This window comes from Falco cherrug, chromosome 7, assembly GCF_023634085.1.
Source record: "Falco cherrug isolate bFalChe1 chromosome 7, bFalChe1.pri, whole genome shotgun sequence".
NCBI classification, from domain to species: domain Eukaryota; kingdom Metazoa; phylum Chordata; class Aves; order Falconiformes; family Falconidae; genus Falco; species Falco cherrug.
The window spans coordinates 51,723,756-51,747,889 of NC_073703.1; the positions used below are offsets into that span (position 1 = coordinate 51,723,756).

General features: G+C 38.2%; 1 protein-coding gene across 2 annotated transcripts in view; it reads left to right on the forward strand.

Annotated features, from left to right (window-relative positions):
- Nucleotides 1-21,449, forward strand: part of LOC102057413 (cytochrome c oxidase assembly protein COX16 homolog, mitochondrial) — a 49,387-nt gene extending 27,938 nt beyond the window's left edge. Inside the window, exons 3-5 of one of the 2 annotated variants that reach the window (XM_055717239.1) lie at nucleotides 6,836-6,898; nucleotides 20,705-20,747; nucleotides 21,068-21,449. In XM_055717239.1, the coding sequence (XP_055573214.1) occupies nucleotides 6,836-6,898; nucleotides 20,705-20,747; nucleotides 21,068-21,084 (123 nt within the window). In that variant the 3' untranslated portion in view covers nucleotides 21,085-21,449. The remainder of the gene's footprint in view (nucleotides 1-6,835; nucleotides 6,899-20,704; nucleotides 20,748-21,067) is intronic. The other variant, XM_055717238.1, reaches the window with a different exon arrangement.
- Nucleotides 21,450-24,134: the final 2,685 nt, after the last annotated feature.

Sequence of the window (24,134 nt, forward strand, 5' to 3'; positions counted from 1 at the left end):
GGCCTTATGGGTTCTTTCCTCTATTGGAATATTTTATTTTATACTAGAAGCAACAGTTCTTGCACTGAATTTTCCTGTGAAATGAAATTTATGCTAGTGTACTCAGAGCCAAGGTTTAAAGCACTAATTTATGTTTTATAGATCAAATAAATAAATATGAACCTGCAGATCCAGCTGGATGCAAAAGCATCCAATTCATTGAGTAAATGCCTGAGTACTACTCAGAACTGAAAGCTATGATGATCTTATATATGAGAAATCTAGATGTGCTTAAGTGCTTGCTGAATGGGATAGTTTGGTCATCATGTTAGCCTTTAACTTAATTGCATTTCCCATGGCATTATCATGTAAAAATGTACAGTCCAGAGTTTGGGATTTTAGGTGGTTTTTTGATCCATCTGGAAGCAAGTAGAAGCTTTGGATTTCAAGATATCACTGGTGCACCATGTACTGTAAGTCTGAGAACTGCTGCTGTAATAAGATTTTATATTGCTCCTTTGGAAATTTCTGCATTGATTTCTGTCAGAGGATGGATGAATTTTTTTTTTTTTTTTTTAACTTAGTATTCTATGCACATCTTAGGCAAGAGTCAAAGGACACAAAGCCAGGTTTTGCATCTAGTCTCAGATGTCTCCCCAGTGTTCAGAAGTATTCCTATCCACATGTATGCAGTACAGAATCATAGAATGGTTTGGGTTGGAAGGAACCTTGGAACTCATCTAGTTCCAGCCCCTCTGCCATGGGCAGGGACACTTTTCACTAGACCAGGTTGCCCAAAACCACATCCAGCCTGGCCTTGAACACTTCCAGGGATGGGGCACCCACAGCTTCTCTGGGCAGCCTGTTCCAGTGTCTCACCACACTTGCAGTGAAGAAAGTAGCCTTACCTAAGTGTTTTTTCATGTATTAAATATTATTTATAATGTAGTTAAAGGATGTTGTGAATGAAGTTGCATGAATTGATATGTTTTGCCTTGCCTTTCTCTGTTACCAAAGACTGTATGCCAAAGAGTTTGGCATAATTACAAGCTTTGTTGTACTTTACAACCTTTACAAGCTTTGTTCTGTTAATTCCTTAAGTAGAATGGCAGTCAGCTTGGCTGTAGTTTACACTGCACTTCCTGAGTCCTGGGATTTATCCTCTCTTGTCCGCAGCTTATCACTGTGCTCATAAACCACAATTTGGAATATTTATGACACAGGCTTTTGTAACAATTTATGGGAGTCTTCTCAAGAAGATTAAAATGGACTGATCCACGCAAGATCGCTGATTTTCCATTTAGAGGAGTTAGGGATATGATAAATGTTTTCAAAAAAGATACTCTATTGGGAGAGCCAGAACTGGGGGTTCTGGTTTACTCTAAATTTAAAAAATGGGTGGGGTGAACAAAATGACAGATTTCATATAAACAGTCATTTTGTGGACTCTGTGTTGTGGATACTGTAGGAGAATTGTCCTATCTATTTATGCTGGTATGAGCAGATGAAAAACAAAAAAAAAAACAACCAAAAAAAAGAAAAGCTTAATTCAAGTTCATGACATTCAAGCCATTGTCCTTCCTCATTTCCGAAGTAAAAGCTGAAATCATTCTCAGTGGGAGGATAGGGCTGGAAAGGATACTCATGTTTTAGTAAAAATAACTACCTAGTTTCAGAGTAGAAACACCTTCTGCCACCTTCTGGAAATGCTTGCTAGAGGGAAAGTTTTGTTAGACTTTGGCATACAAATATTTGGCCAGTATGTGCCAGTCTCTGGACACAAGTATACAACTTACTGCACTGACTTATGTGAGAGGAGACTGTTAAAAGCACAGCTCTCTTCTCATGACATGGTTATCTCCTGACAGTTTCCTTGTGTAGTAATTGAACCCTTAGTTTGAAAAGATGTAATATATTTTACACTTGGTTTGCACTAAAACCCATGGCCACAAATAGTAAGTGGACGAATAAATAATAGTGGTTATAGCTGAGAGACGGCTTGTGTGGGCTATTTGAATTGCAGATCTGGGCATACATATGTTGTGGACTGCTGAGATGCTACCCTGAGAATCTGAAGAGGAATCAACTTGCTCCTGTCTGAATGCTGAACAGGAGTGACACTGTTAATCTGCTTTGTATTCCTGTGTTTCATAGAACCATACAACAGTTCAGGTTGGAAGGAACGTTTAAAGGTCATTAGTCCAATCCCCCTGCAACAGCCAGGGACATTTTCAACTAGACCAGGTTGCTCAGAGCCCCATCCAACCTGACCTTGAATGTTTCCAGGGATGGCGCATCCACAACTTCTTTAGGCAACTTGTTCCAGTGTTTCACCACCTTCATTGTAAAACATTCCTTTTATCTAGTCTAAATCTACCTTCTTTTAGTTTAAAACCATTACCTCTTGTCTTATCACAGCAGGCCCTACTGAGAAGTTTGTCTCCATTTTCCTTACAAGCTGCCTTTAAGTATTGAAAGTTTGTGGTCAAGTCTCCCTGGAGCCTTCTCTTCTCCAGGCTTGACAACCACAACTCTCTCAGCCTTTCCTCACAAGAGAGCTGTTGCATTCCTCTGACCATCAAAAGGGGATGGTGATGGTGTTCTTTGGGTTCCTTTGTAGAAGTACTATCCTTTGCATATCCTGGAGGTAGTGACATTCACAAATTTCACAGTCGCTCTCTGTCTGTATTATTTGCTTCTGAACTGAAATGAACTGTGGTCACTGAGGATCAATGCAAAATTGTTAGCTAGAGATTTTTTTTTAGTAGCAGCACAGTTAGGTTTATAACTGTACCAGAAATATTTGTGTCACAAGGAAAAATTTCCCTTTACTGATGCGGGTATAGAGAGGCCAACAATCTATCACAGTGCACTGCAGGAATTGCTGGTTTGGTAGGGGCTGCGAGCACCAGGTATTCCCGTTTGCTTCTGAAGTGATGGATGCCCCTTGTCTGCATCCCGAGGTGCACCTTTTTTCCCACCTAGAAATTCTTTCCGGGTGCTAATTGAAAAAACGAAATGTCAGCCTTCCGATGAGAGCGGCAGCCACATTTTAAAAGGTTTTTAGGTACTTGGAGCCTCAAGTAGCTGGCTACTAAGATTTATAAGAATATTTTTGTGCTTAACTCCTATTACTTTTAGCCATCTTAAGAATTTTTTTTTTTTTTAAGTCTGTATCTTTGGGAACCTTTTGAAGTTAAATAAGGGTATATCTGCAGGAACAGTGGAATGTGAAATGTGACAAAATTCTAATTTGAAAACTTCGTTCTCAAACCTTTTTTTGAGATTTGCCTATGTACCTGCCTTTGCACTTCCGATTGCTGTTAATATGAAATAAGCCTACATAGTGCAAAATACTCTGAGAATGTTTCATTTTTGCTGCAAGTGCCACACAGGGGAAAAAAACCACCAACCCAACACCTCGCACCCAGAAAAAAAATAGTAAACCCTTGAAAAATATTATTTACAGTATTGGTTTCAAAGCCTTGCAAATGGCATCTCATGAAAACTGTCTGGATATTCGCATCAAGTGTTTCAGTAGTTTTGGAGTAAGAATTTAATGTGGAGTTATGCTGAAATTGTAAGTTCACTCATCTTTAAATTCCGTCTTTAGAGACTAAGCTTGACTTTAAATGGATCTTAAAGGAGCGTCTGAGAATTTACCTGAGAAGGAATCCTCTAGTGTAATGAGATACTGTTTTCTGTTTCTTCCTGTCTCCTAAATAATGGTACAGAGGACACTGCCAGGCTGTTGCAGCATTTGGGCTTTGTCTGCTGCCTCCATCATACTTACTAAGAGAGATTTGTATTCATAATTTAGCTGATTATTCATTTCCAGTACATAGCTGAATACTTTTAGCTCATTTGGCTGTATTTGTGTTGGCATAGCAGTCATCATGGAAGCAAAATGTATGTGTTTGTATTTGGATCTCGTGGCAGATATGTAATACAAAGGAGCTACCACTTCAGCACGGGCATTTTCCTGTCTCTGCCCCATTTTAAGTGTTCCTTGGTTATGATCTGTGATCATGGCTCCTATTGATGTTTATCTGCCTTTTCAGAATGAAAATAGCACTGTTCTGTTTTCCTTTCCTTGTTCTTGTGATATTGCAAAGATAGCGCAGCATCGTATCAACGCTGTGGAAACAGAACTTTATAATACTCTTTTTTTCTAAACTGCCATATTGGTTCTGAAAACAATTTGTAACCTGCCTGTGTCCATTTGGCAACTGAAAAGCAGGAGTTTGTAATCAAGGCTTTAGAATGTGCAGATGACTTGATTTCTGTGCAGTCAAGTATGCTTAAATTATTTTATGTGGGCAAGTATGTAGGGAGCAAAAAAGATAAGAGGGAATATATACTTCCCCCCTCCCCCCCCCCCCCCTTTTTTTTTTTTGTGGAACTTCAGGCAAAATAATGTGTTTTGCAGAGTGGACCTAAGTCTTTCACGTGCCTGTATGTTAAATATTAAGAGCTTACTAAGATGTGTTAAACCCTCGAAACAGGGTTTAACTACTCTTTCTTGGTAAGTTAATTTGCAGACTGAAATTCCTGCTTCTAAAGAAGAAGCAATTTCCCTTTCTTTCTTATTTACAGGATAACTTTTTCCTGAGAAATTTCAACTAGCCTCCTTCATTTCTGCATTTTTGTCAATATCAAAGCTACAGCATCAAACAGTTATGAGTACAGGGATTCTGTGTCTCTGTGTTGGCTAGTTTTCTCCCTTTGTGCAGGCAGGGAGGAATGAAGATATGAGGAAATGTGCGGGCAGAAGGCCCTGGAAGAGGGGAGAAGCAGCAGTAACTTCACTGCCTGTTTCCCTTTACCTTATACAAATGTGGTCATGCAAATACCACACATTAAATAAACACACTAAAAAATGCAGAAATAAAACTTGATAATGGACTATTGAGCTGTCTTTTTAAGGTAAATTCTAGCTGTGGTTAATTAAGTAAAAATGCTGCTCCAGCCGTGTTATCTTGGGTGCCTTATTATTAAATGCAGGGAAAACATAGGAGGAAATAAAACTCTTGATTCTTTACTTGCTGGAACATTTATTTCCCCTTGTCCATATGTGTATTGCGAGAACACCAAGCGTAACAAATACTGTTTGCATTTAGTTCTGGATACAGCGAGGTCCACGATCACTCTTATCTCTGTGAAAACAAGCTCCAAAGCCTGTCTGGCTGCCCAAAGAGTTTGCATTTCTGCACATGTGATGGATGGGTTCATTGTTCTAATGAAGCATGGCTGTTGGTGGAGGTCTTGGTCACATAAGAGAGGTAATCCATCTTTAATGAGGGGCAGTTCTATGGAAGCCTTGAATTCCAAGGCAGAGAGATGTAGCATTTCATTTTTTAATTTGATGTAGAGGGCCAGTGCAGACGGTGCCTTGTTTTACAAGGGTTTGGTTTTTTTTTTATTACAGAGAAGGTGGGAGCTGTATCCTATACAAATTTTAACCATTTTAGATGTTTTGGCTTAGTTTCCAAGTGTAATGAGTCTGGAGATTGCAAATGCCTGTATTTCTATGGCCAGATCTCTGATCAGATACGGAAATCAAACCTCTGGCCATGCACAGATGGTATTAGACTTGCCTGTCTGAGCATCCTTAGGAACTGAGGCTGCATACTAACTAGCAGGCAGTATCTGTAATCAAGAGGAACATTATGGCCTGGGGACATTCTTCAAGCAATTCCCATCAATACAGATAGTAGGTGTGTATTTTAAGTACCTCTGAGGATCAGGAGCTTGCATTGGGGCAGAATCTGAAGGTGGATCTTTTCATCAACCAGGCATGCTCTATGTCTTCCCTCATTTTTCTGTTCTAGACTGTTCATAGACATTTGAGCTTGGTTGTGATGAGGATAAGTGAGCCTTTTTCATTCAGGTCAAGAAGAAGCAAATTAAGAATTAACAACTTTTCTTCACTGAACTAGTGATAATTGGACTAGTGTACCAGGGATGTGGAGTTAAACACATCACCAGTCTCCTTAAAAATCTGGTTTCTTTAACACTTGTATTTAAGGTCTGAAATGAGAATGTTTCCTCGTGGTAGATTTATTTAATATTTTGATTAGCCTAAAGGCTATGTCTGAATACTGCTTACGTGGCTGTCTGTTTGAGGAGAAATAAAATGCTTTCTCTTAAGCATGAAGAATGCTAATTATCTTTTTCTCCTTTGCTTCTACTCTTAGGCCTGTGGGAGACAGATGTTAACTTAGCAAAGAGGAGGGATAATGTAACTTTTTCTGGGCTCAGAAGTTAAAACATGGAACACATTGCTGTGGTTCACTGACACGTCTGTTCTTAGATTTGTACTTTGAACAAACTTCTCTGAAAGGTGGCAGGAATCACTGGCATTGTCGGTACAGAATCAAATTTAGGAAAGAGTTGTGTGTTCACCAGCAAATTGGAAGTTTGACTCATGCTTAAGACTTTGGAAAACATATTGTATACCCATTCACTGAACACATTCAGGAGTGAAATATGTAATGTGATCACAGTTTTCTCTTTCTTGGTTGGTCTTGTTTCATTTGTTTAAGGCTTCATTTAGTTCAACAGTTTCAAACTGAACGGTTACAGATACAGGTATCTAAGGTAATGCAAGTGCAGGGCTAGTTACAAATGTACTTCCTTTTTTATTCTAAAAGTTTGGCTATTGACTGTCTCTTTTCTGCCCAATTCTTGTACTGTGTTCATCATCCTGGTATCTGAACAAACAGCACATAAACTTATTTAGAGGAGAGGAAAATTTATATGTACCAATATTTAGTCTATTTGAGGTTAAGATTTCTTAAAAAAGAATAAATTCTTAAAAGTAAACATTTTTCCTGTATATTTTTTTGTCTTGCAGGTTGATCCAACTTTGAAAGAAAAATTAAAACAGAACACTGTGACACTGGAATCTGAATATGAGGTAAAATAAATTCGTTGCTTGGGGCTCATAACCTTGGCTACCCTTGATTACCCTGGCCGCTGGTGGGTTGTATCTGTCCCTAACTAAAATTAGATCAGCCATCTGCCTTTGACTCACTGATGTCCAATAAAAACAAGGTTTTATGTAAAGAAAGGTTTTGAACATGCAGTGCTTCTTTCTGAACACAGCTTTACTTTGATGTCCAGGTGCCAAGTACAGTGGTACAAATAAGTTCTGCTGTTTCTGTGGTTAACCTAGTCTATAAATATAGAGCTGATGTTGGCCTTAGACAGAATATGTATACATATGTCTGCACCTCTATTGCATGAGGTTTTATGACCTTTAGACCAAATTACAGAACAGTGTGCTTGATGTGCTTTCTGTTATTTCTTACTTCTGCAACTTGAGTGTACCTTTTAAACAACTGCCATTCCTTTTCACTATTTCAGAAAATTTTATAGAGAAATATTTCACTCTTTCCTCAACAATCCATTTTCTTCAAACATTACTGAGCTCCAAAATGGCTGGTTTAGCCAGTTCAATATCCAGAGTTTCATAAATCTTCAGGCCTGTAAAAACCCATGTTAGGAAAACTGGACAAAGCTTCCCTGTATCCAGAAACAAAGAATAAAGCTATTTAAGATAATTTTTAATGTTTTAAAATTAAATTTGGATTTAAAATTTAAAATTTGGATCAAATGTCTAGCTAACACTTTATCTATCTTTGTGGTCTTTATGTTTAACACAGGTTTTCTTTTTGTTCCCGTATCACATTTCTGTCACAAGGCTTTGAAGAGCTTGATTGCACCTATAGCTCTCATACTTAGGTATCCAAATGGCAGTACATGGTCTTGCTAATAAAACCTTTCTATTATATTACTCTTTGGTGATTTGTCTGAAAAAAGGCCCCAACAACCTACCTTTTGTATTTTCATATGCCTAATTTCTCACATCTGCCTACCTGCCAAGTTTGATAGTCTTTTGCAATTACTGCAGACAGTTTTGGGCTGTCCTCCTTCTACAAAGGACTGTGGTTTGTGCTGTTGGGAATAAAAAGATTTGATCCCAGAGTACGTATGGAAGGCCTCAGTGGAAACTCAAAACGTATGAATCCATTAAGTTCTGATTGTCTCTGGGATTATTGTGTCTCACTTTCCGTAGAATATACTGTAAGGCTGTTCTGATTTATGTGAAAGAACCACAAGCAGTAAAATGACCCACATCTCTCTGCTTAACTCACTAACCTCAAAATCAACTGATCTGTATTCAGATATGCCTTGCTTTCACTCCAGAAAATAAGTAAATAGTTGAAGGATAATATTTAGATGGCCATAATTGCATTAGCTTTATGGATAAATCAATGGTAATAAAATACAACTGGCATAAGAACATATTACAAGCCTACTTGGATAATGAGGTTCCTTCCTGATGGACAGAAATGACAGAAGCAATCTTATTTTTTTTTTCTTAAGCTAAACTGCAGAGAGTTCCCAGGCCAAAATTATTCCAAAGTGGTGGGTTTTGTGTGTTTGGGTGTTACAGATGGCAGACCACTCCAACAAAACAAATGGATTTGCATTTCCACATAATTAAAATAATTCAGATTATTGTTTTGAACTCTAATCTCAATGTGTTCTTTGCTATGGGCACCAACTTGCAAGCATTAGGCATATTAATTTCTTGCTTCAGTGAAACTTGTGGAACTACCAGCAGTCATGCAGGTACTGTACAGGCTCCACACTGAGTTTGTGACAATTTTAGTCAGTGTTACCTCTGTATTCTGGTGAACAAAATCTAAGCAATCTCTGAGTTACAGCTGACTTTTAGGAGAGAAGTTTTCTGTGGACCCCATGTGTTCCAGGCTAGGAGGTTTGAGGTGGGGTTCCCCCCCCCCCCCCCTTTTTTTTTTTCCACTTGTCTAAAATACAGCTCTTAAGACCATCTTCTCATTCTATATATAGGTCACATTGGAGGATTACACTGGTGGCTGTTACTAAATATGGTATCATAAGAGATCAAGGGCAGTTAAAAAAAGGTTGCTGTTTTGATATGTAAAGCCTTATTTTACAATGTTATTAGCATTATATCTGCAGCTGTTACTGAGGATACCAAGCCAGCTCTTTTGAAGCATGGTTGCCTGATGCATGCAAATGTCCATTGGCCCTCCCTAAGACTTTTAAAAATACCTTATTGTCATTACTGAAGTGTACATAGAATACATACTGAATTCTTCTAGAATGTCATCGTTTCTGCTATACACTATGCTATAGCTATAAACATAAACCTTTTATAGGCATGTTCCAAAACAAAAAGGCATTTCTGAGATATCAGGTATGTTAAGTCTGCATTTTGTCCCCATTGTTGTGGTGGTGATGAAAAAAGTTGTAATCACAGATATAATCTATTTGCTGTGAGGAAATTAACATAAAGACATTTTTTTGTCTTCTGATCTACTAAGTTATATCTTCTCAAACTATGCAAAATTTACTTGAGTTCATATAGGAGTATGACAGGCCAGGATACTATTTTGAGGAAGAAAGAACTCACATGTGTAATTTATACTGCATTTCTTATATCTCAAATCTGTTAATAATGCCATTTATCTTGTGCCTTGGGACATGCCAGAGGAGCAAGCTACCTTTGCATGCATTTTCTCTTTTGCATTCCTCTCACACACTTAGGTGTCCTCATATGGCCAATTAGTCCTTGCTGCTCCCCTTTGCCTAATAAATCATGGCTCTGTCCACTAGTGACACTGGTACTAATGTGAATGTAGTTCTTCTGCTGAACTGGGCCTTGTAGAGCACACTGTAAAAAATGTCAAGTGTTTGACCTGTGCCAAAAGCCTAGAGTATTTTATGAGAAAGCACAAAAATATTGTTTGAAAGAGGGGAATAAAATAATGGATTGATGAGTGAAAGACATTCTCGTGGATGTTTAACAATCACAGTACATTCCTTTTCATGGGTTTAAATGCAATCTCAAAATAACATTCCTTATTCTAGCATTTCCTTTCTGTACTTCTGTGAAATTAATGGTCTAGTACACACTAAAAAAATCCAGCCTTAGTAACATCAGACCCCCAAATAAAGCCTTGTTCTTTAGGGTTTTTCAAGCAATTAAAAACATCTTTAAGAAGAATTTATTAAAAATTTTACAGTGGAAAAATCAGTTAAGTTTGAATCAAATGTGTGATATCCAATGGGAACCGATGGCAATTGAAGGCACAGGAAAAAAATATCACAATAGATAAGAAATGTGAAGGATTGCTATGGAAACAGTAAATGAGAAGTTACAAAGCAGAGAAGATTGATAAAAGACAGTAAGGACATCAGAGAGTTGGCTGATAAGTAAGCTGACAAGGATCTGGGTAAGAGGATGGTGTTGCACCAAACTAAGAATAAAATAATGAGGATGTAAGATCATGAGTTTGCATTTGCTACATTTGCAAAGTAGCACCATTCAAAAAATATATTTTTATTTTCAGAGAAAACAGTCCTTTGTATTCAAATCAGAAGAGACAAGGGATGTACTTCCAAACTTCTTAATAACCAAACAAGATGTTATTTAATATCTGTTAGGCTCTGGTGGTTTATATCTGAATTCCAGGAAAATGCTTGGAAGACTTCTGTGGCTGCTGAAAATCTCAGTCTGGGAATGAGGGTTCTCTGGACATCATCACTGGGCAGGAAGGTGGTATTTTTAAGTGTTCTGTGAGATTTGGGATATATCTGGGCAATATCAAGTACTTTTTTTCAGGGGTATGGAAGAAATTGTGTAATTATTACTGATGTGTAAGTGATGTGAAAGTATTGAAATAGTAAAAGTATAGCAAGGCAGGGGCAGAGCGCTGTTTGTGTTACTTGGTAAGCTGGGCCCATTAAATGAGCAAATACCTTTTAAAGTAACCCAAGATATTTTTTAAAAAAACTGGAAATGCAGGCCAGAGTGGATTGCATTGTGGAAAGCAGCAACTCTGGAAAAGATTGAGGAGACAGTGAATAAATAATTCAGATTGATCTCCTACTGTGATGCGGTGGCACAAAGAGCTCATTCAGTCTTTTTGGGTATAAACAGGAATGTTAGATGGTAGGAACAGGTGAATTTACGTCTGAGTGTAGCACTGATGAGGCTAGTTCTGAAATACTGGATCTAATGCTGTTGTCTACATTTTGAACAGGGCTTTAGAAATGGGGTAGGTTGCAGAAGAGGCTGAATACATTAACTTTGGTCTCAAGAAAATGCTTTAAAAGAAATGTAAAGATTTAGATCTTTTTAAAGGTACCAAAAAGAATCTTAGTTGTATATAAATACCTTCATAAGAAGAAAGTGCTAGCAATTTAAGACTTTTTTTATTGCAGCAAAGATACAAAAATTAGAAGTAAGTTCCATTATTAGTACATGGGAACATCATTTGAACACAACAACAAGACAAATGGGTCCTCTGTCTTTCAGAACATCAACTATAAAGGTTTTTAAAGCTTTCCTTCAGCTGGTTGCAAGCTGTTGGACTCAGAATGGCATAAGTGAGGGAATATACTTGTCAGTGAGTAGTCTGGAGAATGCTGCTTTCTTGACTTAAAGTGTATGAATATTGAGCAGTTTTTATTTCTTGTCATTTGATGAATCATAGGTCAACATTAGCTGTGGACAAAAGTTGTGCAACTGTCTGTCCTGAGAGTTACAGCAAAACTATTGTAATTACAGTATTAAAATGTTTATTGAGGTCAGTTAAAAAAATAAAAGAAGGTAAAGAGGAGGGTTGCTTGGGAGTATAACCTGTATATTTACTGTCTTAAAAGTAAAAGAAGGTTTGAATAAGCTATCCTAAAAAAAGATTCAAGGCACTTTAACGCTCATTTGACTTAACTTTGGGGATTTTAGCGCCAGCAGAATGGACAAAACATTTTTTTCAGGAAGGGACAGTATAGTAACATAGTAATTTATAGTATTAAATAGATGGATCAAAGTGTGTGGACATGAGGACTGCTCTAGAAGGAAGGTAATTCCTGAATGCTATTAGTTGAAATCTGCAAGTATCTTGTTGCTGCCACTATCAGTACCAGAGGATTACCAATTTTGTTGTTTAAGAACTAACAGATTAGTGTATTGAATTTATTTATTTCACTGTCTGTGAAGATACTAGTGGCTAAATAACTTGAGCTGTTTAAGAGATGACAAAGATGTTGGGGAAAAAAATCCCTCCTTGGTGACTGTTGTGACACTAAACGAGGTTGAGATATTGTTCTTTCCCCATTTAATGACTCTATCCCCTCTGTGCTCTCCTGTTTGTCAGTGTGTTGTCCACCCTAGCCATTAAATTCCAACTGTCCTCCAGGTTGTGTCTGGAATGAGTGAACTTTTTTGCATTTCAGTTTATTCACATGTAAAATGGTCTTGAGAGTAAATTCTTCCTTGGTCATGTTTATAACATACCTGTTTGCACAGGATTTTTCTTAACTGCGAGCTGTTTGTTTCATGTGTGTGGCATTTGAACTTTTCTTATCCCATAAGAAGATACTGATTTCTCGTAGATGTAAAACAAAGTGAGGCAGTGAACAGTGCAGTCTAACAGCAAACGTGGTCAGGACATACAAATGCCTGTTACAAACAATCTCTTCGCCCTTTGTCCTCTCTCCAAAATAGAATCCTTTGTACCTGCTTGCTCTCCCTGTATGAATTTTTTATAATCTGAGAGGAACCAACCAACTCCTACCGTGTTAGGGCCAACACTGTGTGTCGTCTCAGTCACAGAAAAAAAGTTTCAGCAGGGAAGTGGCATCCATACAGCGTGGCTGAATTCTTTCATTTATTGTCCTAAGAGATGCTGCTAGCTTCTACCAGGCGGTATTGGGAACATTTTCTTATGCAGCTGACTAGTGGAAATGTTAAGCACTTGTGTCATATTAATGGGCCCCCAGTGGGGAATTGCTAGATCTTTGGTATGAAATACCTCTGAGGTAACTTCAGGATAATGTATGGGAATTTAGCTGCACAGCTGAGGCTGTATACATTCCTCTCATTGACTGCCTCTGAAGAGGATACAGCAAACCAGATAGTTTTAAAGGAAGCTCTTGTCTCAGCAACCAGGCAAAGTGGCTGCTTTTTGGCAAGAATATCCTCCATTTGTTTTGCCTAGCTTTTTTCTTTTTTTTTTTTTTTTTTTTTGGCCAATTTTATAAACACTATCTGGAACATTCTGTGACTGCCAGTGTACTTATAGGTGATGCCCACATGGACATGCAGGCTGTTTGAAATACTTTAAAAGTTTGTTACACGATTCTCGCATGTTCTTTGCTTTTCAAATTATTGTTGCTCCTCTTTATTTAATGCTCAAACTGTTGTGTACAAATGTACTCTGCAGTAGCAAGTTACTGTCAGAGAGTGGGTCACTGCCCTAAGAAGCTTCCTGATGAAAAGGAAAAATGAGGTGCAGGATGATGATGGATGCTCACTGTGGAGTTTGCACACTTTTAACTAAATAATAAAACTTTAAAAAATTTTATAGGAAAACTCCTGTTTCAACCCCTGACTTAATCGCATATCTGGTACAACTTGAGTTTTGCCTGAGTATAGCTTGGAGATATCACTGAGAAGTTCAGAAGCTGAGGGAAATATGTTGGCAATTCAGTGTGTAATACTTCATCTTGTTCATAGCATCTTCCCAGCAAGTCATTGGAAAGCCAGTGTCCTGCTCTGCCATCTTACAGCTCTAATGTGAAAATCAGTGATTTTCTAAAAGTCTTTTTTTTTTTTTTTTAGACCCTAAAGAAAGTCTTTAAGCATGATGCACTTCAAAACTAAAATACCCTCCCCCTCCAACCAGAGAAAGACCCCAGACCTTACCTTCTAAAACTTCCTTTTTGTTCTTGTAAAATTTAGATAGATGTCTTGGTCCTTCTCAAATAGAAGTCTTTCTGATTTGATTTCAAAGACCTATTGGTTCTGACAGAATGAAAGTAGATTTATTTGCAAGTTATTTGGGTACTTTGCATTCAGCAGTATTGCTTTACTGTCGCTGGCAATATAGTGGGGGACTAACTCTCATATTATTGTCCTCATCAAATAGACAGGGGTTGTTAGCTCCAGAGAAGAAACAGGAGGATTTTTTTTTCTATGAGAAATCTGTGCAACAGCACAAATCAAACAGTAGCCATTGATGTCACTGAAAAAACTATTAATGGCTGAAAGGATTGACATTGCTCGGTTAACCTTCAGCCAAAACCATAGTTTCTACACAGGGAAAAGCATTCTGTTTCAGCATATAAATTGACAAGCAAGTTCTGGAAGAGAGATGAGTGGAAAATCATCAGGAAAGTGTAGATCAGAAACAAAAGTCCTAAACTACGCTAACTCTGTGAATGTTACCTGAACTAACTGAGGCCAGGATAGAGGAGCAGCATGTGAGAGGCAGAAGGTTTAACTCACCAGTTCAAAAGGGTCGACTACTTAATAAGGTTGACTGATGATTTGAAGGAGAGTGGTTACTTTAAGGTATTTATTTAATGGCCTGGATTTAATTTTGATTTGACATTATTGTGATAAACATTCTCTAGGTTTTTTTCTTTTCTTATGCCCACACACTTCTGTTTGTAGTTTTATAGTGGCAACTGATCATTTCTTGTTCTGGTAATCTCTTAGCCCTTCACTGTGATATTCATCACAGCTTTTTCCTCTCATATAAGAATGCTGTAAAAGCTTATTTTTCAGATCTCTTCAGAAGGAAAAACACCATGTGTGACTCATGGGTCTAATATATTTTGGTCCTTGTTCACCTCTTTCTTTTCTTATTATAGTATCTTTTTATCATTACTAGAAGGACATACTGTGCCAGATTTTATATGCGCAAAGTAAAAAAAAATTGTCAACATTTCCAGGAAGTCACCGTCCTAGCAAGATGTTTGAAATAAACCTTCTCTGTGGTGTCAGGAGGTTTTTGTGGGCTCCAGACAGGGACATGCTGTGGAAATCCATGTGCTGCTCTTACCAGCCGCAGAACTGTCTTTTTTGCTCTTACAGCACTCCTGCACTGTAAAAGATCACATATTCCCTTAAGCCAAGCTTACCTTTATGTAGTTGAAAAAGGTCCTGCAAACATCTCAACAGTCTGTCCCTGACTGCGCTTCTTCTAGAGGGTTCTGTTGCAGTAAGTAGGACATACTGTTATACAGTTTGTTAGGATACGAAGTTGGCAAGATGGAGCTCTCAAAGTTGGGAAACTCCTTGGTCATATTAACTTGGCTAGGTCTCTCAAGCTGTAAATTCAGAGATAAACCTTAATAAGCAGCATTCCTCTTTCTGGGACACTTTAACTATAGCTTCATAAAACTTCCTTATACAAGGGAAATGAAAACTATCCTAAATATACTTCATTGCTTAATTAAAAGTGGCAGTTGCTGAATTTTGGGTGTTTGATGTTGGTGTGTTCTTGTACTCATGCTATTCTTTATCTTAGATCTTTCAGAGTTTTGTTTTTGCTCAAGAAAAGAAGATAAGCTGAAAGTAAATGGCCCATGCATGAGTTTTCTTGACTTTACCCATAGTGCTTGTGAATCCTTTGGAACGAGAAGTCCATCTTGGATGATCTGCACGTGTAATGCATAAATGGCACTGGCTTATCATCTTAGTTTTAATGTGTTTTTTAAGACATTCTTCATTTTAAGAAGGGGAACTGCTTGTCAGTTGGGAGGAAATCATGGCAAACCCTGATTCCTAGATGGCAGTCTATCTGCCTAATGTTATTTTCTGTTATTTTAAAAATTTGAAGCTGTAGAACCATGTAGTTTTAACTGGGTGCTGTAATTGTGTGGTCTACTGAGTAATTTTTATCACTATAGTGTCTTCACACAAAACTATGAGAGCACTCCACGAACGTCAGTTAAACTCTATGACACCTCTGAGATGGAAGCAAGTCCTGTTCTCATTCTTCAAATTGGGAAAATGATGTACAGACAAATTGGTGGTGCAGTTCCTTGATACACATCGTTTACAACATAGCCACTTGAAGATGTTTCTGTTCTCTCCACCCAATGATTCCTTCAGCTGTGCCAGTTCAAGTGTTTCCATAGTCTTATGCTTAAATAGCATTCATTTGTAAACAGCATCTATTTGTTTTCCTAATCTGTTTCATTTTTCTGATTGGGGCACAGCCCCACATAGTGTTAAATTGGCATAATTAAAGGGAAAATAAACTATGGGAAAAGTGTCTTAAACCAGTTCTCCACAGATGAATGGTATTTGATCCCACTGAAGTAAGCAACAAAACCTCTGTTGGTTTCATCACTGCGTTTTTTTCCAGTCCTCGGCAAAGCCAAAAAGAGAAGCAGCTCTCTGGATGCTTATAAGCAAAAAAACCCCACCACTAAACCCCATTTCTTCCCTTAATTAACAAACCCCCCTTATTCTAGACATAGCATGCTGCTTGCTGACTTGCTTATATACTAATAACATAAAACTAAACATTCTGTAATTGTAAAAAATACTTTTTAATCTGAGGATTAAATCACTAATTGCGGGCTATTAAATCACAGATCATTAAATTACTAATCTCAACTATTAAATTATGTCACATCCTAAACAAAATGAGTAGCAAAAAGTTTATATTAAGGAAATGAGATGTCAAAAAGGTGGCTCTGGGAAAGAGTTTTTGAAAAAAACCTGTAAGGCCATATTAATGCAATAGTAAAGTTACAATTTTCAGTCATGCACAAGACATCAGATTCAGTGTTAGCCTTAATTTGGTACCTCTGCTTCTATACATCATCACAGAGTTCCTCAATGTATCTTTTATAGTCTTCAGGCTGTTTTGACATCCTTACAAAACCAGACTGGTTTAACGCATTTCCTTGACTGCATCTTTCAGCTGTGAGGATATTCTTCCCTGGCTCATCTTTTATCCGCAAATGGGTTTTCTTTCTATAATGGTGGGAAATAATTGTCTCTCTGAATTTCAGCAATATCTTTCAGTGGTGCTCATCAAGAATATATTGCGTCAAGCTGTAAAGTAAACAGGATTTTCTTATCCCTCCTTTCACATGTGGAAAATAGAGACTAAAGCCACACATTTTTTGCAAGTGACCACCTTGAATTAACTCAGCCTGAGAACCGGTAGCTTTAAATGAATTTGCAGATTTCAGTTTGTTTATTGTGGCATGAAGACTGTTCTGCAACAGTAGAATTCAAACTCTTTTAAATTGTATGTTATTTTAAGGCTGACAGAGTATTATGGCTTTTATTTTTATATCGAACCAGGCATCTGAGCCAGCAATTAAGAAGTGGAGATCTCTTTACATCCTTATTAGTACCTTTGCACTAGGCAAGCTGTTTAACAAAAATCTTAAAAGTCAAGTGTATGGCAAACAGTTGGAACTTTTTTTTTATTGTTCACTGTCCCTGTCTGCATAGCTGAATTTTTTTTCTTGAATTTACAACTTCTGTCAGTCCTGTACTTTTAAGAGACAGTTTAGCTGATTTAGGAAGTGAATCGGTAGATTTAATGGACTACACTGATCTTACTTTAAACAGCTAATTTTCAATATCCTTTGGGCTATTTGAGACAAGCAGGAAAAGTAGTGTTGGTCTGATCTGATTACATTTCATTGTAGTCTCCGATGATTGACTATTTAGTACATTTGAATTGGGAGAAAAAGATTTTGGGTTTATAGACAGCCAGTTCATACGGATTTCAATTTACTATAAACTGGAAGTAGTTTACCGTCTGTATGTGATCTTCTCGTGAAGTTAGGTGGGCAGGATCCAGGTAGCTAAAATGAAAAAAGGAATAAGAAATTAAAAAAGACCCAGCCAGACAGAATGAAAGAGGTTGACTTCATCTGAGATCAGAACTATCTGCTTGCCTGATTCTCACTGCACAGTTCAGGCAGTGTGAAGGAGCTTTGTGACTTTGCAGCTTGTGCGGTTCTAATTGATAGGACTGTAAGTTTGGTCTTATTCTCAACAGTAAGGTTACTTTAAAATGTAGCTACGTGTGCGTCTTTGGCCTACATTTAATGTAGCCATTTTTTCTGAGGTGATCCTGTTGTAAGAATTTTCATGTCAGTGACCAAGCAAAAAGGTTAAGTTTTGTATAGTTGTATGTGAGGCTGTTGTGGTTTAACCCCAGCTGGCAACTAGGCCCCACACAGCTGCTCACTCACTCCCCCGGGTGGGATGGGGGACACAATCAGAAGGGCAGAAGCGAGAAAACTTGTAGGTTGAGATAAAGACAGTGTAACAGGTAAAGCAAAAGCTGCACACGCAAGCAAAGCAAAACAAGGAATTAGTTCACCGCTTCCCATGGGCAGGCAGGTGTTCAGCCACTTCCAGGAAAGCCGGGCTCCATCATGCGTAATGTCTACTTGAGAAGACAAACACCGTCACTCTGAATGTCATTCCTGTCTTCATTCTTCTTCCCCCATCCTTATATGCTGGGCATGACACCATATGGTATGGAATATCCCTCTGGTCAGCTGGGGCCAGCTGTCCCGGCTGTACCCCCTCCCAGGTCCTTGTGCCCCCCAAGCCCACTCACTGGTGGGGTGAGGAGAGGAGCAGAAAAGGCCTTGGCTCTGCGTAAGCACTGCTCAGCAGTAGCTAAAACATCCCTGTACTATCAACACTGTTTTCAGCACAAACCTAAAACATAGCCCATACGAACTACTATGAAGAAAATTAACTGTATCAGCACAGGTAGATACATATAAAAATAGCTAAGCAGTAGGAGAGCATTGAAGAACAGATTTTTGGGTCCCCTTTCACTGGTGATGTTCCTTATCCACGTGCAATAGGAGTACTCTGTTCTTTCAAAACTTGCTAACATCAGTTTAGAAAACTGTATGGTGTAATCATGCTGCCTTGTGATGACTGAAAAGATACCTGTCCTGTAAACTACTAATTTTAGCAAATACTGTCATGTGCCAGTAGGGAAGGTGCTATCTTCCAGAATTGCAGCAAGGCATCAAACACTATCTTTATATGTGACACAAAATATTAATGATCTCTATAAATATAATGAGAATTGCAAAATAAAAATACAGTGTCTCTGTGTATTCATTAGAATCTTTAACTCTTTATATTTTAATTGACAAAAATTAACTCAATACATCTCATCTGTTCTGCAGTTTGAGGCGATGCCATTCATTGTACATAGCCCTTAGTTGTTTTATTCTGTCAGTAAATCACAGTGTGTTTTCCAGGTACCTTTATGATTTCTGTTAGAAACTGTCAAAATAGTTTCTTGTACTGGTTTGTTTAGATGGTATAGTTTTAAAATATTTCCTGTTTTGGACAAGCCTCCTCTCTGAAAAGCCTTTGTGAAGTTCCAGAGGCAGATTAATAGGAACTTTTGGTGAAGATCTCTAGTATGCCTGTGTCTTTTGATATACTTCTTTATATAGCCTATCTTTAGTTACTACAGGTTTTGTTGTATAAATTTCAGAAGTTGGTTCTTTTTCAGAATTTGGGAGCTGAGCACCTTTGGAAGTAGTTTAGATCCTCACAGCTGTGTGATACCTTTGTGTTTAATAAAATCAGTATGCTTCCCTTCTGTTAAAGCACAAGGTTATTTTCAGTGTAGTTTCCTTGAAGTTTCTACTAGAATCGGATGTTATATTCTTAATTTGCAACCAGAGTAGATAGTCACTGCTGCATAGGATGATGGTTACCTTCTCTCCTTCTCCCTCTTTCTATGTCAGCTCAGATCCCTTCCAGTTAAAATGAAGTGCCAGCTAATCATAAGATGTATGAAGTAGTGAAGACAGTTCTTCAGAGACCCATGCCAACTCTACTGCATAAAAAAAAAATCATTTGCCTCTACTTTGTGAAAGTCTGTTGTGTTTGTGCATGTGTTCTCCTATATCTTCTGTTGAATGTTGCCTAGTTTCTTTTGATACCTGACTAACCTCGAGGCAATTTCCTCAACTGTAGAAGTGGCAGAAAACTTGTACATAACATGAACTAATAGCAGAAGGTCTATTTTGTTAAGCTGTTGAATCATTCTGCGACTATTACTCAAGTCCCTTGGTGTTTGCCATTTATTTGGATGATTGATAGTAGGCAAATTAGACCACAGGCTGAGGGCAGGATTAATTATTTTCTGACGTATTTTTACAGCATTTGCTGAGATGAGGCCCTGATCATAAATCAGAGGTTTAGATCCCACTGCAGTACATATCATTAACAGTATGTGGTATCACCCTGTTTAGTACCACGTAGAGCAGCCCTGGTTATGGTAGTGGTGCAGACCCCCTCCTCAGTCTTCTGTTGGCAGAGCCCCACTGTGTTCGATGTACTGTTCCACAGGCTGATACTTGAGTCTTGAGGTCTGTGTCTGCTGGGAAGAGACCTGTATGTTTCTGCTAGTAGTACTATGAAGATGCGGCCTATGTTTGTGTTCTTCAACAGCAGCACTTGGTAGGTGAGGTCAGCAAGGTGCCTGTTCCTCATTTTTGTACACTTCTAAGGCTAGATAAATACTGCAATTGTTGGTACTTCTGAGTGGAGATGATAGGAATAGGCAAGGAGTTAATTAAAATCTAGATAGTTTTTAAGTATCTGACAGTTTGGTCATTTAGCATATCTCATGCATGAATCAGTGAGTGGGTGCCATAGGAAACTAGGCAGCAGAAATCATCGCACACCTTGTCTCAAGTTAAAACCACATGGACTGAAGGGGATTGCACTGTTACTGTCTCTCTTTGTGGTAGATAATTCATCTTTTCTGGTATGCTTTTTATTTGTACTGACAGGATGCTAATTACTGATCTTCTGTTTGAACTTTACCAATGCTTATCACTCCTACCACTTCAGTATTTGGCAGACTTGCAGTTGAAGAACAGATCTGGAAAACAAGGTGAGAGAAGAAAGAAGTGAATACAAGATATCTTTGGTCTCGTTCAGATGCTGTAATGCTTCCTGTCCTTACATGTTATTTATCTGTTCATAAGCAGATGCAGTAATGCCCACCCTAGTCATTTATGTAGCTATATGGATAACTCCTGTTATATTTTTTTTTCCTTGATGTTGAACTTCTTTTGCAGGATATGTGAAAGTTCTTCAACCCAATAGTGATACTGAGTTTCCTGTGCAAAAAGAAAAAAAATTCAGAATAATACATACTTTAAATCATGGAGTTGTCAAAGTGACACTGATATTTTTGCTGTTTGTGTGCAGAAGCTGGAGAAGTCTGACTTGGATAACTGGGAGAACATCAGAGGACCCCGTCTGTGGGAAGATTCCAGGGCTGTTCAGAAGCAACGGCGGGAGGCTGCCCGTCTCAAGACAGAGTGACTGAGCAAGCCTGCTTTGGTGCCTCTGGGGAAAAAAAAAAGTCTCAGGCTGGACTGTCTTAATTTATTTTTTGATCCAGTGTCAGGAACAGACATGGGAGAGGGAGATTGCGCTGGGCAATTTATGCCAGTGTATATATAAGTAACTTTAAGTTCAATCCAAAAGGCACTGTATTATGTGAAGCTCTTTGCATCCTTTTGCAGAGTTCCACAGGCTGTATATATGAAATCTCCATTAAAAAACCAGCTGATTATTCTACTGAGAATATTCATTGTTTTTCAATCCCTGTGATTCAAAACTGAGATGCTTCAGCAAAGAATAACATGTCAGGAGTCACTTGTCAGTACCACAAGTTGTCATCCTAATGAGAACAACAGTGCTGTCATCTGGATGTGTGTGACCAGATAAATGCTCCTTCAGGGAGCCCCTGCATGACTTCAGACTCTTAGGCTTGGAAGGGGCTCCACAGGCATATGAACAATTTGGAACAGTGAGTCCATTTTTGGCTAAATAATATTCTTGTGTTTCATTTCTAGAAACGTGACTGTACAGAGGCATGCACAAGAGTGTCAGCTGGGAATTGGTCAAATAACACTTGCTTAGCTGCGGTTAGATTTTTGTGATTAGTTTATTGATAACTTCATGCAGGCAGGACGTTTGCACTGGAACTTCTCAGTTTAAGTTGGAAAGATTCTTCCTCACTAAGAAATGTGCCGTTTCTCTCTTCTTGAACCACTATATAGTGGCAAAGCTTATCTTGTATGTATTACTACATGTATATTTGTGCATATGCACAGAATTTTTTCATCTTTTGATGAATTAATTTTGAAATGTGTGTCTTTCCATATTTGTCTTTGTGTGCTGAACATTTGCTGTTAGAGAAGACCATGCTAAGATTAAGGACCCTTCAGCTGAGACAATTCAATGAAGAAGCATCTAGTCAATTTTTCAAGAGAAATGAAGCTTTTGATAAGGTGTTACAACAGACTAGTAAAATTCCTTTTCAGAGGAATGGAGTAGTAGAGCAGAGATTAACAGTAGATTCTAGTTTCAAAGCATTCAGTGACCCCTATAAATCCATTTGGAACTGTCTTTTGAAGAGGTGTGGTCTTCATCCTCTCTGCAAGATGTGTCAAATGCAATCTAAGTGTCCTTTTGGACTTCGTTGACTTTTTTAGGGTAGCCTCCTTGTTCTCATGCACATCTTCCCATAACACTTAATTTTCTTCAGTCTCTCACTGATGAGGTCCAATCTTTCTCACAGGAAGGGGAATTGACATTGATTTTTAGAGGGCTGTAAAGTAATTTATAAAGCATTACATGAAATATCTTAGCCGTGTTTTGTGCATGTTCTGATAGAGTTGCAAAAACTGTCAGAAAGTGTTGCATGTTATCTGGAACAAGGTTAGAGCTGTGTGTATTTGTGTGTTTCCATGTTTAGTATCATATATACTTTGACTCTAAATAAATGTATGAACAAGTTAAACCAACCAGGAGATGACCAAGAAGAGCAGTCAAGAGGTAATCATAAATGCTATAGGAAAACAACTGAAAAACTAGAATATGGAGGCATTAAGCTGCACTAGACCCAGACAAGAAGAAAATTGGTTTAATTTTTTTGTCATTAGATTTACCTAAAAGATAAACGAACATTCTTAGGCAAATAAAATATAAAACAGGACAAATAAGGTGTAGTTACAACTGTGTACCTTGTTAAGCATTTTTTTCAAATTCTAAATTCAAATTCTGGTGCAGTTGCACTGACAACAGCAAGAATGATTGCTCAGAGGACATCAGTGCACCGACTGCGCTGACAGAGTGTGCTCTGGGTTAGGGCTCCTGCAGCATCACTGCTGCTGTTACAGTACTGGCTGGACCACTGGTAATGTTTCTTCACATTGCCACGTATAGGCCTGTCTTGTGTGGACCCTGCAAATTCACTGTGTCTTCTCATCTTCCTTTTCCCAGCTTTGATGAAAGACAGGGGAAGTTGCCATTGCTCTGCATATGCAGAGGCATGATCAACTCCCGGTCTTGCTATATTGGCTCACAATATGGACCAACGCTACTCCTGAGATAAACGCATGGCTTTCTAGGAACAACACGTGTGGGAAAAGCTACCCCTTACCCCAGGGGAAGAAGCGGAAATATTTCTCTTTCATGAATCCCTTAAGCTTACAAGATTTCTTGAGGAACAAAACACTCGCCGAAACATCCTGTGTATTTTCAGTAATTTGATATTCCACAAAGACTATTTTGGGAGTGGTCATCTTACTTCAGCAGGTCTGGAATGTAGCGGTAAGTGATTACTTCTATGGAGAACACTTCTTACGTTGTAACTGAGGACCTGGTTTTAGTTGGTTGCTTGCTGGTTGTAGGGTCGTCTCCTCCTCCCTTTTTCATAGGCACTAGATTTCCTCTGTTTTCTGAGGGCATATTTGTAACTACCTTTGAAGTGGCATCTCTGAAGAGTGATAGGTTTATCTTAGCATCCCTGAGAAACACAGACGTGCATTGGAAAACTTGCCAGCTTCCCCTTCTCTTCAACTTCCCTTTTAAGAGACAGCCCATATCTATTGATAGTCCACTAAAAAAAATTCCCACTGTTTTTTTAATGCTGTTGACTCATTTATGAATTAAAAAACCCAACAAACCAACAATAACTTTTGGCAGGTACAGAAGCTGTACTTTTCATAAAATGGGGAGAGCTATTTCAGCAATTTCTGTTTATTGCCAGGCACTTGGACAATGGCTGCATGTTTTATGCTATGCTTTTCTTAGCCTGTGAATTGGGAATAATACTTACGAAAAGTATGTTGAGAGTCAATTAAATTATCTCCTAAGTTGTCATGCAACCTAATGTAGAAGGCACTCCAGAAATACCAAGAATTATAGTTCATTAGCAAGAGAGGCAAACTTCAGTTGGTTCAGGACTCACATTTAGTTTTGC